Raw genomic sequence first — 16,500 nt, 5'->3', positions numbered from 1 at the left:
GGAGGTGGGCGTGTGTTGCACACGTGTGTGAGTCCTTCAAGTGCCTCAGTCCTGCATGTCGCATCTCTGCCTCCTGCCGGGCAGCTCAGTGGCCTCCTGAGAGAGAAGCGCCAGGAGGTGGAGCGGGAGCACGAGCGGAAGATGGACAGGATGAAGGAGGAGCACCAGCAGGTGGTGGCTGAGGCCAGGCAGCAGTACGAGGCCGAGGTGACTGGGCCACATCCCCTGGCGCATGCGTGTGTGTGTGTGTGTGTGCGCACACAAACCCACTCCCACCCACCCACCCCTTGGGGTCCTTCCCAGACGTCTGGAGGGCCTTGGAAGGAGTCAGGGATGGTGGTAAGTGTTCTTACCTGGCCCCCAGCAGTGGTGAAGTTCAGTTTTGTACTAAAGCATTACGGGAAGCCTGCTCCTCCCCGCCATCAGGCTGCACTTTGCTCTCCTGTTAATAACAGCCAAGGTGCATTGAGCTCATACGCTGTGCCGGGTGCATCCTGAGCTCTTTGCACGTTAACCTCATTTAGTCTTCACAATACCCTTGGGTGGGGGGCATCCGTACTATCCTCCTCTCCATTTTAAAAAGAGGAAACTGAGACTTGAGCTTAAGCAACTCCCTTAAGCCTCCCTGGCTGATAAGTAAAGGAGCTAGGATTCAAGCCAAGACTATCTGACTCCAGAGCCTTCGACTTTTAACCACCAACGCTGTGCCTCCAGGCCTACAGAAATTCCAGGACTCCCGGAAATAGATTGGCAAGAGCCAACCAATATTTAGATATTACCTGCCCATCTTCAGCCTCTGGCTTGGAGGGGAAAGTTCAGTGACTAAGTGGACCCGATGGCACGCTCACGTTGGGGTAAACAACTGGGAGGGCTGGTGGCTAACTTTAGCCCAGAGCTGGATGGGCTTCTGTCCCCAGTTTCTAGGCTTCACCTCAAGAAACTTGAACCAGTATCCCAGACTCTGCACCAGGGCAGAAATAGCGGCCTAGAGGAAAATGTAGTTGACTCCTTTCCTAAGCCAATTCTGCCCTTGTTGAAGAATAGTGACATTTTAGTAATAACCCCTTCCCTTAAGGAAGGAAGGCTGTGTGTGCAGGGAGTGGTAAGAGAGGCAGGTGTCCACACCAGGGATTTCTCAGGACATCTGTCCAGTGTTGTTTCAGCAGCAGAGAGGGGGGTGCAGGCTTTCAGGGGATGAGACCACGTGGTCCGGGCACTATCTCCAGGAGCCAGCCTTAGAGGCCTGGTGGGGTCCCTGATCTTACTGACCTGAGGCGGCAGGGCAGTGGGTAGGGGTCGGCTCTGGTCGAAGGGTTGGGAAGGGCCGCCGTGGTTTCCCACCAACGGCCCCACCCTCTGTCAGGAGAGGAAGCAGCGGGCTGAGCTCCTGGGGCACCTGACGGGAGAGCTGGAGCGCCTGCACAGGGCCCATGAGCGAGAGCTGGAGTCGGTGAGGCAGGAGCAGGACCGGCAGCTGGAGGACCTGCGGCGGCGGCACCGGGAGCAGGTGGGCGCCGGGCTGACGGTGCTTGGGGCCCACCCTCCCCGACCCCTCCACCCAGGATAGAAGAGTGCTGGGGGCCGGCACTGCCACAGCAGTGGGGTGGAGCCTGACAGCTTCAGGGGTGGGGAGGTCTCTCGCTGGCCATCCCCAAGCCGGGGCATCCTTGCTCTTTTGCTTTCTGGGCCAAGGAGCATCCCCAGGACTAGAAGCAGCAGAGGTCAGTGCACCTCGGGCCTTGGGGTTGGTGTCTTTGTCTATGCTCACCATTCCCCCTGAAATAAGCAAGGGGTGATGCTCTGCTGGGGGAGCCCAGCCCAGCTTGGAGCACGTGGTATGGGGCACACGGTGGCGAACTCCTCCTGGCCCTCAGCTCGGGCCTGGGCACTGGCTGCACGCTTATCTTTCTCTCTACCTACACTCCGTGCAGGAAAGGAAGCTCCAAGATTTAGAGGTGGAACTTGAAACCAGAACCAAGGATGTCAAGGCCCGATTGGCTCAGCTGGATGTCCAGGTGCGGGAGTAGGGGCAGAGGACAGGCTCTCGGGTACCCTTGACCCGGAAGTCCGCTCCCCCAGGAGAGGCCCGGAGTCGGCCTGATGGCCAGACCTTCTGTGCTCCGCAGAAGGAGGCGGCCCGGAAAGAGAAGCAGCAGCTCCTCGATGCGCAGAGGCAGGTCGCGCTGGAGAGCGAGGTTCGCCTGCTGCTTCTCCTGTCCTCCCTTGTTGCACTTCCTTCCGCCCCCAGCCCCTTCATTCCCCTGGTCTGTCTGGGGAATTGGGTTCCAAACTCTGTTGGCTAGCATCCCACAGATAGCCTCTCTGTGGGAGACCAGCTCGGGCAACCCTGGGGGGCGGGGCCGCTGAGGGGCGGGGCCTGGTCCAGCCTCTCCCCCAGTGCTGCCCCGTTGTCTGCTCTGTGACTCCCCCGTCCACTCCCTCCCACGTCTCCAGGTCCTTCTGTCTTTCCTTCTGCCCCCCAGGAAGCCACAGCCACCCATCAACACCTGGAGGAGGCAAAGAAGGAGCACGCCCACCTGCTGGAGTCAAACCGGCAGCTCCGAAGAATCCTCGAGGAGCTTCAGGCCCGCAAGTTGGAGCTGGAGTCCCAGGTGGAGCTGCTGCAGGCCCAGAGTCAGAGGCTGCAGAAGCATGTCAGGTGGTCTGGACCCCTGCGCTCTGCCACCCCTGCGCCTCCCGCCTGCCTTCTGACCTCTGCCGCTTGGGGGCTCTGTCTCTTCATGGCCCAGTTAGCAGGCAGAGGTGGAGCCAGACGGAGGGGCTGTGTTTTGTAGGGACTTAGCGGGGGCGTTAAGAGGCTGGGACTAGCCCGGGTCCCCCGGTTCTGGGGTCCCTGCCCCAGCCCTGCCTCAGCATCTTTGGCAGGATTGAAAGGGTGGAGGTGGTTCTGTCCCTTCCCCGCTAGGAGTCCTGAAAGGTGCTGCCAGGCCTGCAGCACATGTGACCCTGCCTCACCAACTCCCCCCACTCCCCAATTTCCCATCACAGCGACCTGGAGGTCCAGGCTCAGAAGCAGCAGGACTTGTTGAAAGAGCTGGAGGTAAAGGACAGTAACGCTTCCCCACATTTGGAGCCCAGTCTCCTCCTTGAGGACCTGAGGAGATCCCCCCGGACGGTGAGCTTCTCTTGGAAGGGTCAGGGTGGCTGGAATTGGGCAGGGCTCCACGAGGGGCGGGGCTCTGGGAGGGGTTGAGGTCCAGGAGCGATGGGGCTGCATCGGGGGGAGAGTGGGTAGGAGGGCCCCTGGCGGGGGGGGCTCCAGGAAGGGTCCTGACTGTTCTGCCCAGGACTTTTTAGTCTCCTATTATCATTCCTAGCCCTACTTCTGCATCAGTCAAATTATATCTGTAAGTGACTGGTGCTCGGTGGCTGGCAGAACCATCATCTGGGCCTCTAGGAGGGACTTCGGGGTCTATTGAGCCTGTAGTTACCTGATGTTGTTACATTCAGTGGGCGTTTTCTACTGCGTGTGTCTTAGAACCAGAATAAAGAGGTATCCTTCTCTCTCTTCCCAGAGCAAGGAGACTGACCTATCTTTGGACAGGTGCGTTCCAATAACCTGTCCTGTTTTGGGTTGAGGATCCAGGAATGGTTGAGTGAGGACGTGTGTCAGGGCCAGGGACTGACCTGGACCCATGATCTCCAGTGGGGCTTGGTTCGAGGATAGGGGCTGGGGCACTGAGGAGTCTTCTGTGACAAGCCAGGAAGGTGCCCAGGGTGATCACTGACACAGCACGCTGGCATGGACTGACCTTGCACGAGGGTCAGGCTGATGGGAGGGTCTGGCCGTCTCTGGAGGCCTCAGGTGCGGCTCCTGTCAGGGTCTGGGTGGGAGGACTGGCATGCACAGTGCCCGTGCCTCATGCCATGGGTCTTGAGCAGCGGTGTCCCCACCCTCTCCTAGCCCTGCGGTCTGTGCTCAGGCTGGACACCTGAGCAGGAGTCCATAGTGCGTGTGTCCCCGCTCCACCCCTGCCCTGCCCTGCCCTGTTCTGCAGCGCTCGGCACTACCTCTCTGCTGAAGGGGTGGCTCTCCGCAATGCCAAAGAGTTCCTCGTGCAACAGTCACGCTCCATGCGGAGGCGGCAGACAGCTCTGAAGGCTGCCCAGCAGCACTGGCGCCAGGAGCTGGCCAGCACTCAGGAGGCGGCCAAAGACCCACCAGGCACCAAGGCCCTGGAGGACGTGTGCAAGGACCTGGAGGAGGTCAGGAGCCCCGGGGGAACTCAGCCACGCTGGGGAGGCCGGGGGCAGGAAGCTGGCCCTCCCTTTGGGCTTGCCCTCAGTAGATCATGCCCAGGTAGGTGCAGAGTCACTGGACAAGTCTAGGGAGACCAGACAGGAGGAGATGGAGGTTATGGATCGCCACAAGGATGGAAGCTCCTTACACTCACTTGGCAGTGCAGAATGCTTTCTCTATTAGGAAGTCATTTGGGCCTCACAGTAACCAGAGACAATGTACAGGGTTGTAGTGGTGTTCCCATTTTCTAGAAGTTCCACATTGCTTGGCCATTCCATCACACTCAAGACTTGACTCATAAGTGAAAATCTTTTGAGCACACTCAGCATAAGCTGAATTCCCTGTTTTCCTTCTCTGAGAGCCTAATTTGTAATGAAAAGGACATGTCTTCATGATTATTAGTGGGATCACACATCTCTTTGCCAGGTGAGGATCTTGGCAGATTATGCCTGGTCCCTTAGAGTTCTGATGATGCTCAGAGCTAGTGAGGGATTGCGGGCCCTGTGGCCCCTAAGTCTGGCTGGGGGGCAGCAGAGGGTCAGAGGTCAGTACCTTTGGAGGGGCAGCCTTCCAGGGGCATCTGCATTCCACCCGCAGGGCCTGGAACTGCTCTGCTGAATCCCTGCTGTTGAGGATGGGGGTAGTAATGGTAGTTGGAACAGTGATGATAATAATAACCATTTGTTTAATAGTAACTGTTTTGAGAATTTATTAGGTGTCGGCATAGTGCAGGGCATGTATCCTGTTATCTCTTCTAATCTTCAAGACCCTATGAGAAGTTTTTTTTTTTTTTAGATGAATATCCAGAGTTCGGTAATTTAAGCTCACCCAGATCACCCAGCCAACAAACGGCAGAGCAGGGGGGACTCCTCTATGTGCCGGTGTGGTTAGTCACCGTCTTCCTCCTTCGCTGCAGGAGACCAGGCATCTGGATGAGATGAAGTCAGCCATGCGGAAAGGCCATGACCTCCTGAAGAAGAAGGAGGAGAAGCTGCATCAGCTGGAGTCCTCTCTCCGGGAAGAGGTGCAGCCCAGCCTGGCCCCAGCCTCCCTCTTCTGTTCCTGGGATTCGGTGGGGGTTCTTGGGTCCCGTGTCGGGGCAGCTTAGGCCCAGGATTGGCAGTAGGCTTGGGGATTCTGAGCTGCTGAAAGTGGCTGTGACTTCAGCTTTGACTGTCAAGCACATTTGGGGGTTTGGGTCTGTGCTGAGACATCCTGAGCAGACTTGGATCCTCTTGCTGAAGGTTCTCAGGAGAGGACTGGTCCTGCCCTGGTGCCCGAGGAGAGGTGTGCCTTGAGGGCCAGGAATAGAGGCTCCTTGGTTTCGCTACCTTCCCTGGGCCTCGTAGGCTTTCCTCTGGATGCCTGAGATATGGGTGCAGCAGGAGCTGGAAAGAAACTGTGGGGAGTGTTTACTTGGGTGAGGGTGGGGGCCTGCCTGACCCTGGTGGCCTTACTGCCTGTATCTCCAGTGGCTGAGTTCTCTCAGCCTCACCTGCAAGGCAGCCTGTGCCTCCCCCAGAACTTGGGACCCAAAGAGCCTATCCACCAAGTCCTCAGCTGTCACGAGGGCAGGAAGCACAGAGCAGGTGCCGCCCTCAACTGCTGTGTCTTCCCACCAGGCTTCAGATGAGGACACGCTGAGAGGACCCCCCACCAAGAAGGTGGTGACCTTTGACCTCAGCGACCTGGAAGATGGGAGCAGTGACAGTTCTGACTCCTGCCCCCTGCCTCGCTGTGAGTGGGCTGGGGGAGGACCAGAGATGCAGCCCCTCCCCACAGCCCAGCAAGAGAGGGCCCCCTTGCCGTGCCAGTGTCTGGAGCAAGTGGTCAGCAAATGCCCTGCCAGGAGTGAGCTGGCTGGGTTTGCAGGGCCCAGAGGCTCGGGGGACTCGCAGCAAGAGGAGCGGCCCTCTTGGCCTTTCCTGGAGGGCCTCTCCCTATAGACGCTCTGAAACACTGAAGCTGTGGGGCTTTTGTTGAGAGGAACAGGGGAAGGGGTAGGAATGTGGGCCAGTAGGGTGCAGTACCAGCCAGGCTGTTCTCCACCCTCCGCCTCTTCCCTTTGCAGTCAACCTGGCCCCAAGCCCCACCTTCCCCAACAAGATCCACTACCTGAGCAGCTCCCTGCAGAGCATCAGCAGCCAGCTCAACGGGGTGCTCGGTGTCCTGGGCAGCCTCAACGCCCAGCCGCCACCGCTCTTCTCCATGCCCGTGCCGCTCCCCACCCAGGCCTCCAGCAGCACCCCGGCTCCCCCCAACCCCTCCCTGGCCCGGGGCTCAGCCTCGTCCCTGGCTCAGCCCACGTCTGCCCAGTGGACCCGGGACCCGGGGCTGGGCCCCAGGCTCTCTTCCTCTGCGGCTCAGACCGTGGACGACTTCCTGGTGGAGAAGTGGCGCAAGTATTTTCCAAGTAAGCCTCCCTCTGGGCTGTGCACGGTTCTGGCTCAGCCTCCCTGCCTCCCTCCTCTGCCTGCCCCTCACCCCCAGCGTTGGCATGGCCCCTGGACTCTCAGGGTCCCTGGGAGGACCTTGCTGCTCGCCCTGTGGCTGGAGGCCCTCTGGGTCAAGGACAGGTTACCTGATGGGGCCTTTATGATGGATTCTAGAGCTCAGCTGAACCTGAGGAGGTCACTTGTCAGAGTTGTGATCACTGCCATCTTGAGTGTTCTATATTATGGGCCAGGCATTTTATATATGGTTTTTCACTGAGTCCTTATAATAATCCTCTGAGGTTATTCCACACTTTCATCCCCATTTTACAGATGGGGAAACAGACTCAGAGGTTAAGTAATATCCTCCAGGGTACCCAGGGAGCAAGCAACAGACTGGATTTTGACCCCATGTCTGTGACTCCGGGGTTTATAACCCTTTGGCTGTATGTGGCTTCCTCTGGTCTCATGGCCCTGCTGAGGAATGTGAAAATCCATAAAAACAGTTATTTGAAGGAAGAGCTTCTAATTTCAGTTTTAGAAATAAGTAGGACAGTTTCTGGGTACCATCTCTCTCACCTCCAACCTCAGCAGCTTTTCCTGTCTTTGGTTTGGGGCACTGCCTTTGCAGTTTCTGGGTTGGGGGAGGCAAGAGGGGGCTGGCTTGGCTAAACTGCTGCTCATTTCTGACTGCTTCCCTCACACTTTTCCAGCTGGCATCCCGTTCCTCAACAGTGGTCCTGCCCCCTTGGAAAACAGGCTGGGCTATGTGTCTGCCAGGTAAGCCTCCCTGTGGGCTCAGGGTGGAGCCACTCCATTCAGCTGCAGCTCCCAGGGCAGGTGGGACCTGGTGAAGGGACCAGAAGGCCCTATCACGTCACCCAGACATTAGGCAGGTCCCCCAGGCCATGAAGCTGCTGAGGTCCCAGTGGGGCCAGGCTGGCCTTACCTGAGCCAGCCCCATGAGGAAGCTGCCCAGTGGCACCCTGGGGAGAAATGGGATCTGGCTGTGGAGTGAGGCGTTCGTCTCTGCCCTGAGCTCTTTGTCTGCTGTGCACAGCTCCATTCTTCCCCCCGACCTGCTGAGCAACATCTGGAGGGAGTGGGGGCTCCCTGTGGGGGAGACAGATGGGCAATTATTGAAACCTGTTATTAATTTCCCCTTCATCTTATTCCTTGCCAAATGTACCCCCCCTTGATGTGTCCCTGCAGGCCCCCAACCATAAGCATAGCCCCTCTCATCCTTTGGCCAGCTTGGGAGCTGATGCTGGGAAGGTATTTGAGTTGATAGAGAGGAAAGTGTTTGCTGATGAGATTGGCTGGGCACAGGCAGACATGGGAGCCCTGAAGTCAGGTGCATTCACCCAGGGTGGAGGCTCCACCCTCTTCCCTTTTGGAAATAGATGCTCCTCACCCCAGAGGGGCACTCTTGCCATGCTCCTGCCTCCTCTCCCCTCCCCGCAGTGAGCAGCTCCGCCTCCTGCAGCGTCCCTATTCCCGAGTCCCTGAGGTGGGCACCTCCAACTTGCAGGACCTGATCGCAGCTAACCGAAAGTGGCTAGAACATTACAAGAACGACCCCAAGTTGTATCCTTTTAGCTGCCTCCCAAACCCTGATCCCTTCCCGCTCTAACTGCCAGGGCAGGTGGGCCCTAGGCAGGGTGGGGGTGTCCCAGGAGGGTCCTGTCTGGTCCATGACTCCTCCCCAACTGTGCTCAGCTGACTGTGGAGTTCTCCTTCACCTTGTGGCCAGACCTCTCTTCTCCTTGGTGCCCAAGCCAGCAGCTGGTTCCAACCTCCTACAGCTGGACCTGGATGGGAACAACAGACTGAAAGTCTATCACTACTGAGGCGCTGAGCCAGAGGGCAGCCTGGCCTCTCCTGCACCCAGACCATGTGCCCTACTTGCTGCCTGCACGTTACTCCCCTGATAAAGCATCCTCCTGGCCCCCCTCTGTGCTGCTTGCCTCACTTGGAACTTAGAGGAGCCCCGGGGCACCAGGGGAAACGGAGGGTGTGACCAGGAACAGTAAGCCACCCCTAGACTGTAGCATCTCAGGCTGCCCTGTGTGGCCTGTGCGTGAGCCTTGCGACACTGATGTGGGGCAGAGGTGGCGCTGGGGGAGCTCCTGCTTCAGAGGCCAGGGGACTCCATTGGAGTGGAGTCGGTCTCTTGGACCTGTGGGGCCCGCTTGGAGCTCCCAGGGTCACATATGAGGTCCCTCACTCCCCAGAACAAAGCCCCCCCCCCGGCATGTTTGTCCTCTGGGACCAGGGCCCGCCTTTCTAATACCTCAGCCCTGTAGAGATCAAGCCTTTTTTTTTTTTTTTTTAACGTCCCCTTTCCTGAGCACTCTGTCTCACCTTTTGACTTATCTCAGGATTGGGCCCAGAGCCCTGTGGGCGGTGGCTGGCCCCACAAGTTTTGCCACTTGTCTTCCCTCTGCTGGTCCTGGGCTTTCCTCAGGGGCTGTCCTCAGGAGCACTTCCTTCCCCCCGCCCTGGGGCTCCTCCCCAGAGCATCCCAGCTACATTCTCAGGTCTCAGGAAGCCGGTGAGCCACAGAAGAGACTGGGAGGGCTCACCATGGCTTCCTCTTCCTGGAGCACTCGGGTGTATATGTGCGTTATATCCGTCCGTCTTTTCCACCTGTGCCGTCCCTTCTCAGAGCCTGGAGACTTGTTCTGAAGGAGGTGAGGGGCTGGGCCCATGCCTGCCGTCTGGCACAGCACCCTGCCACCCTTCCCACGTCAGCGGGCTCCTTGAGGGGACATGCAGGCAGTGCTTAACATCTGCCCCATCGTTTAAATAAAATGCCCCCCCCCCTTTTCTTGTCTTGAAAGCGGTGGGGGTTCCCCTGCCTCTCCACCCCTCATTTCTTTGGATAAGGAGCTGAGATCCCATTGGCTTGCTTACCCCCAGGTACTCTTTTGGCGTCAGTCTACCGCATAGGATGTCCACTTTTGTTCATCTGTGTGCTTTGGGACTAGCTCATGTGCTGCAACCAACTTTGGTGACAATCCTGTGTTTTCTACATCAATTAAATCTCTGCAGGTCCCTTTGCTACACAGTAGCTGTGTGAACGTGTCTCCTTTTGAAGGCCTTTGCTTCCTTCTGCTTAAGGGTAGAGGGAAGGCAATGAATATTCACAGAATACCCAGGGCCCCTGGTGGCTCAGTGATAAAGAACCTGCCTGCTGGTGCAGGAGACACGGACTGGATCCCTGGTCTAGGAAGACCCCACCTGCTGCGGAGCGGCTAAGCCTGTGAGCCACAGCTCCTGAGCCTGTGCACGGCAACGAGAAGCCCATGCGCGGCAACGAAGACCCAGCAAAGCCACGCATACAATATTTTTCAAAAAGAAGACCACAGTATCGAACCTAATCACAACAAATCTGTTTCGTAGTTAGTTTCAGCTCCATTTCTGTGAGTGAGAAAACCAGGGCCTGAAGTCCTGGAGTTGAACTCCTGGAGTTTAAATGCCTGAAGCTCCCTACAAGAATGGCGCCTTATACCTCGTGGCTGTGTCCTTAGAGCACCCTGCTCCCTGGAGCAGTGCTGGGGGCACTCAGCCCCCAGCTGAGTTCTCCCTTATCACACTCTAGCTCCACCTACCAGCTGGAGACTCGCCATGCCACTTCCCAGGGGCTACTTGACCCTGTTTCTTCACGCAAAGGTGAGCTCCCCGAAGTTCTAAGCTGGCAAAGTCAGGTGGGTTTTTTTCCTGCTCCAGTGGTGTGAATAGCCTGTGTGGTCTTGGATTTATAGCAACAAAATTGCCAGAAGAACCAGCTGAGAAAGTTGCATTTCATGGACTTGGAAAAGAAAACCAACTTAAAGACAAACATACAAAGGTACCTAGCCTTTTGAGTCTGAGCTGCTCTGAGGATGGGAGGGAGAAAGGTGCTGAGAGGAGCCTGCAGATAACTTGTTCAGTCCACTGTGATCTCACAGCGGAGGAGGTGGCCCAGAGAGATTCTGGGAGAGGCCAAAAGTACAGTCGGTGCAGCAGAGGTGAGACCAGACCTGAGCAGTCCTGACTGGGGCTTCAGGAAAGAGGGTTTTTAAAAGGATATTTATTTTGAACAGCCTCTGCATTCACATGGCTTCGTATTTAACTGATACAAAAGTCAGTTCATCCCTGGGCCATCTTGAAGGTAACAAATATACCGGTTCTTTCTGGAGATTTTATGCAAATACAAAAAAAAAATGGAAACTGTTCTTACTTCCCTTTTACAGGTGGGATAAGAGTCATTCCTACTGTGGGGATCGGACAGTTTCCCAGAGCTCTTCTGTGATATGTTTATTTCCTCTTTTTCTTAAGGGAGACCCACTGGGCATGATTATAGCCCCTCTACCATGGAAGCTTCCACACAAAATGGCTGTATGGGGAGTGGGGAAATAACCCTGGCCTTAGGACACCTGGGTTTACTTTTCGCTCTGACATTTACAAGCTCTGTGACCTCAACAGGTCCTTTCTGGGCTCATGTCTTCCTTGGTCAAAAGCTTGAAGCCCGAATGCACAGTCCAGGGATGAAGCACGGTGGCTGTCTTAGATTTGGTGACTGAGAGGTCTGCCCTGGGTGAGGAGCTGCCTCATCCAGTGGCCTAACACAGAGCTGGGGTGGGCAGGGGTGCTGGCAGGCAGCTGTTGCTGCCTGTTCCTCCAGCAGCTTCTTCGGGGAAGGCAGGGAAGTGATGGTTTAAACAAAAATAGCACCCGCCCTCAGCGGTATCGATGAACTGGAACCTCTCCTCCTTCCTCCTTTCCTCCTGCACCTCCAGTCCTCCTCTCCTGCCTCCCTGATTGGCTTTGCCACCTCCAGCAGGTACATACACAGAGGGCCCAGGGAAGGGCAGGGTAATGCCATTTTTCATCATGGGGGAGAAGGGCATCTGCTCTTGAGGGGTCCTGCTCAGGTTTAAATGCAGTGGAAGTGTGAATCACAAGGTTCACTTTATCCTCTCTGTGCCTTGAGTCTCATATCTTTAAAATGGGGTTAAGTAGCAAAATCTAGCCAAACTGAACAACAAAACATTAAACAACCCAACTCAAAAATGGGCAGAAGACCTAAAGAGACATTTCTACAAAGACAGACACTCATTATCACTAACTATTGAGAAAAATACAAACCAAAGCTACCATGAGGTACCACCTCACATCAGTCAGAATGGCCACCACTAAAGTCTACAAATAACAGATGTTGGAGGGGGGTGTGGAGAAAAAGGAACCCTCCTACACTGTTGGTGAGAATGTAAACTGGTGCAGTCAGTATGGAAAATAGTACAGTGGTTCCTCAAAAAAACTAAAAATAGAGTTGCTATATGATCCAGCAGTCCCACTCCTGGGCGTATATCCAGACGAAACTATAATTCAAAAAGATAACACGCACCCTTATGTTCACAGCAGCACTATTCACAATAGCCAAGAGATGGGAACAACCTAATATCCATCAACAGATGAATGGATAAAGAAGATGTGGTGCCTATATACAATGGATACTACTCAGCCACAGAAACAGTGAGATAATGCCGTTTGCAGCAACATGAATAGATGTAGACGTTATCATACTAAATGAAGTCAGTAAGCAAAAGGCAAATACCATGTGATATCACTTATATGTAGACTCTAAAATATGACACAGATGAACTTATCTATGAGACAGAAACAGACTCACAGCAGATCTGTGGGATTGGGAGTTTGGGATTACAGATGCAAATGAGTATATATAGGATGGATAAGTAGCAGGGTCCTACTATATAGCACAGGAACTATGTTCAATATTCTGTTTTAAACCATAACAGAAAAGAATTTGAGAAATATATAGCTCAGTCACTTTGCTGGATAGCAGAAATTAACATAACATTGTAAATCAACTATTAAAATTTAAAAAGAAAAAAAAAGATTAAAAAATAGGAGTATCTAGCCCATAAAGTTGTTACGGGAATTAAAGAAGTTAATCCATGTAAAGTTCTCAGAACAGTGTTCAACACATAGTAAGGGGAATGATGTCACCAACATGGTGACATAGGGTATTCCTGACTTTCCCCCATTCACAATAGCAGCTATCAACTATTCATGGATAAGGGACTACTGAGAGAATCCTAGAACCTGGGAGCAAGGCTGAAGCACCCTCTGTACCACAAAGACCCAGGCATATTGCCTTAGAAGGGGTGAGGGGAACAGCTCTACACACTGACCACATTGCCCCTCCCCTAAGCTGGCACAGCCCCACACGGAGAGGTCTCCCCTGAGACTATGGTTCTTCCAGAGGGAAAGAGCCTGGGGATGAAATCCAGCACCTCCAGCATTGTGGGTCAGTTCATGGGAGTCCTCGCTCTGGTTTCACCCCACTGGGATCACAGGAGACTGCAAGGCTCAGCCATTGGGAATCTGATGGAGAAGGTGGAGGGGCTTCCAGTACTGGGTCTCGGCAGATCAAATTTGTACCTGCAGAGACCAATTATAGTCCCAACCTGTGGCTTTGCTCATCTGCAGAGCAAATCAATGGTGCCACATGGCCAGGGAACTTGGCAGAGTGCATGCAGGTCTGCGTGACTCAGGTCCTCAAAAGAGGAGTTCCACCAGCCCCGGAGCCTGGTCAGCTCACTTCAAGATGGAAGAGTTGAGTTATATAGTCCTACCAGCTGTGGAGTGCCTCTCAGCCTCTCCCAGCCAGAAAGCCTGGAAAAATCTGGGAGTTGTCTGAAGTGGGCCTCCCAGTCGCACCCAGGCGGGAGAACAGACATAGCCTTACCTGCTGCCAATTTGTTTTTTTGCCCATTAAGAAGAAGGGCTGCTTGAGAACACCTGAAAACTGCTATGTAATCCATCAATGCTTGAGCCCAGAGGCAGGTGGGCAGAGCTGATCACCCCTAGAGCAAGGGTAGTAGCTCTGGTCAGGCCAGAGAACTTGGGGCACAGGTTGGTTTCAGTCAAGACCACAGACAGCCTTCCCGGCCTTGGAGCTGCCCTCCCAAGAACAGCTGGGTGGAGAAACTAATTCATAGCTCCACTTATTGCTAAATGCAGCCATTGGCCCACCTGACCAGGGAATCCTCCCAGAGAGAGGCTGCATATAGCCCATCCAACAGTCCTGCTTACAGTGTCACTTGGACAAAGAGCACAGCCCGTGGCTTTCCCTGTCTTTAGAGCAAAGCTACTGGCCTTACCTGATAATGATATCCAGTGCACAACTTTTGCCTGATTTGGGTCCCCAAATGAGGAGCCATGCAGGCCCTGGGTCCCATTCCTCTGTCCCATGAGGGTAAGGGAAGCTAAGCTATAGCCCCACCAACTGCTAAGTATAGTACCCAGCCCCACCGTGTAGGAAGCCTGACAAGAGAATTCAGGCAACCGCAGAGCCTATCCTACAGGCTCCTTTGGCTAGAGAACCATGCCAGCAGTCTTATCCAACTGTTCTTAGCCAGTGGCACCTCCTCCCCCAGTTTCGAGCTTAAACAGTTGCCTCAAACAGGAATAGATCCTATTAGCAGGCCCCACCTGCCCAAGGACATTACCAACAGATATATCCAGAGCTAAACTGAGCTGACAGGTGAATTGTCTCTGCCAAGACAAATCTGCAAAGACTGGGAGACCTTACTCATGTGGGAAGATAGCAACGTACATAATCAAGGATCATTAGCAGATAAGTATGAGACCAAAGGAAACTAATAAAGTTCTAAAAACAGACTTTAGAGAAATGGAGATCTATATTCTGTCAGACAAAGAATTCAGAATAATGTTCTTAAAGGAGTTTAGTGAGCTACAAGAATACACGATGACTAAATGGAATTAGGAAAACAATGCATGAACCCAACAAATTCAGCAAAGAAACAGAAACCATCAAAAACAAAGGAATCAGAGCTGAAAAATATAATGGAAGAATTCAATGTAGAGTAAAAAAAAAGGAAAAAAAAGCAGACAGCATTCAGAAGAATCAGTAACCTGGAAGGTAAGAAATTTGAAACTATACAGTCAGAGAAGGAAAAAGAAAGTGAAGAAAGCCTATGGAACTTATGGGACACAATAAAAAGAAAAAATATCCACATTATGGGAATTCTGGAATGATAAAAAGAAATGGATAGAAGGTATATTTTAAGCAATAATGGCTGAAAACTTCCCCAACCTGGGGGTAGAAATAGATAGCCAGATCCAAGAGAACCTCAAATAGGCTGAACCTGAATAGGGCTGCAGTGAGACACATTATAATTAAATTGTCAGAAGTCAAATAATTTTTAAAGCAGCAAGAGAAAAGTTATGTATAAGGGGAGACTGTTTGCAAATTTCTCCACATAAACTTTTTAGGTCAGAAAAGAATGAGATAATATATTTAAAATATTGAAAGAAAAAAAACCCTGTCAACCAAGAGTACTGTATTAGATGAAACTGTCCTTCAGAAATGGAGGGATAAAGACTTTCCTGAACAAACAAAAGCTGAGGGAATTCACCATTAGCCCTTGCCCTATAAGAAAAGTTAAAAGGAATTCTTTGAGTGGAAATTAAAGGACTCTAGTTAGCATCATAAATAGTAAATATACAGTCAGATTCAGTAATAGTAGTGTGTAATTCACAACTCTAGTTTAAAAGTTAGAAAACGAATGTAGTAATAACCATTTTAACAATATTCTTTTAGTTATATAATATAGAAACAGGTAAATTGCAACATCAATACTCTAAAATGTGAGGGGAAGAAGTAAAACTGGCAAGCTTTGAAATTCTATTGAAGTAATCAGTTTAAAACAGAATGTTACCACTGCTATATTTAACCAATAAGGACCTACGGTATAGCACAGGGAATGTTGCTCAATACGCTTTAATAATCTAAATGGGAAAAGGATTTGAAAAATAGATACGTGTGTATGTATCACTGAATCACCTTGCTGTATACCTGAAATTAAAACATTGTTAATCAGCTATACTTTAATATAAAAATTTAAAGAAACAGGGAATTACAATTTTAAGATATTCTGTTCAAGCCTCATGGTAACCACAGGGAAAAACCTGTAGTAATTATACACAAGAACGTGATAAAGAAGTCAAAACATTTTGATACCAGAAGACATCAAAACACACAAAAAGACAGCAGGATAAGAAACAATGAACAATAGATCTAGAAAATGAAATGGCAGCAGTAGTCCTTATTTATCATCAATTACTTTAAATGTAAACAGATTAAACTCTTCAATTAGAAGACACAGAATGACTGAATGGGAAAAAAAAGATCCAAAGATGTGCTGCCTTCAGGAGAATCATTTTAGCCTTAAAGCCATATGGACTAAGAGTAAAGGGATGGAAAAATGTTTCAAACAGATTGTAAGAACAACAACAAAGTAGGGGTAACTATACTTAAATCAGACAAAACAGACTTTAAAAGTGATAAAGAGACAAAAATCATTATATAATGATCAGGGGGCCAGTATATCAAGAAGATAAAGTAATTGGAAATATTTATGTGCCCAACACTGGAGCACATAAACACATAAAGCAAAAGTTAAGAGCTAAAAGGAGAAATAAACAGTAATACAGTAATAGTTGGGGCCTTTAATACCCCACTCTCAACAATGGATAGATCATCTAGACAGAGAATTAGTAACAGTGAATTTGAATAAGACTAGCCCAAGTGAACCTAAGAGACATATACAGATGTTCTACTGGACAATAGAATATACATCCTTCTTCTACATGATTTTCTAGGATAGGCCACGTATTAGGTCACAAAACAAGTCTCAGAAAATTCATGAAGACGGAAATCATACCAAGTATTTTCACTGACCACAACGTTATGAAACTAGAAATCAGTAAGAG

General features: G+C 52.0%; 1 protein-coding gene across 2 annotated transcripts in view; it reads left to right on the top strand.

Annotated features, from left to right (window-relative positions):
* The window catches only part of CEP164 (centrosomal protein 164), a 70,058-nt gene extending 60,295 nt beyond the window's left edge, over window positions 1-9,763 (top strand). For both annotated transcript variants that reach the window (XM_013969468.2, XM_018059733.1), the window contains 14 exons: window positions 85-207; window positions 1,364-1,507; window positions 1,932-2,015; window positions 2,127-2,195; window positions 2,484-2,659; window positions 3,010-3,136; window positions 3,537-3,565; window positions 4,020-4,227; window positions 5,178-5,285; window positions 5,884-5,998; window positions 6,333-6,674; window positions 7,407-7,473; window positions 8,158-8,280; window positions 8,447-9,763. In XM_013969468.2, the coding sequence (XP_013824922.2) occupies window positions 85-207; window positions 1,364-1,507; window positions 1,932-2,015; window positions 2,127-2,195; window positions 2,484-2,659; window positions 3,010-3,136; window positions 3,537-3,565; window positions 4,020-4,227; window positions 5,178-5,285; window positions 5,884-5,998; window positions 6,333-6,674; window positions 7,407-7,473; window positions 8,158-8,280; window positions 8,447-8,543 (1,812 nt within the window). In that variant the 3' untranslated portion in view covers window positions 8,544-9,763. The remainder of the gene's footprint in view (window positions 1-84; window positions 208-1,363; window positions 1,508-1,931; window positions 2,016-2,126; window positions 2,196-2,483; window positions 2,660-3,009; window positions 3,137-3,536; window positions 3,566-4,019; window positions 4,228-5,177; window positions 5,286-5,883; window positions 5,999-6,332; window positions 6,675-7,406; window positions 7,474-8,157; window positions 8,281-8,446) is intronic.

The sequence above is a fragment of the Capra hircus genome, chromosome 15, assembly GCF_001704415.2.
Source record: "Capra hircus breed San Clemente chromosome 15, ASM170441v1, whole genome shotgun sequence".
NCBI classification, from domain to species: Eukaryota; Metazoa; Chordata; class Mammalia; order Artiodactyla; family Bovidae; genus Capra; species Capra hircus.
Note: the sequence above shows the minus strand (reverse complement) of the source record. Positions and strands in the feature narration are given on the sequence as shown.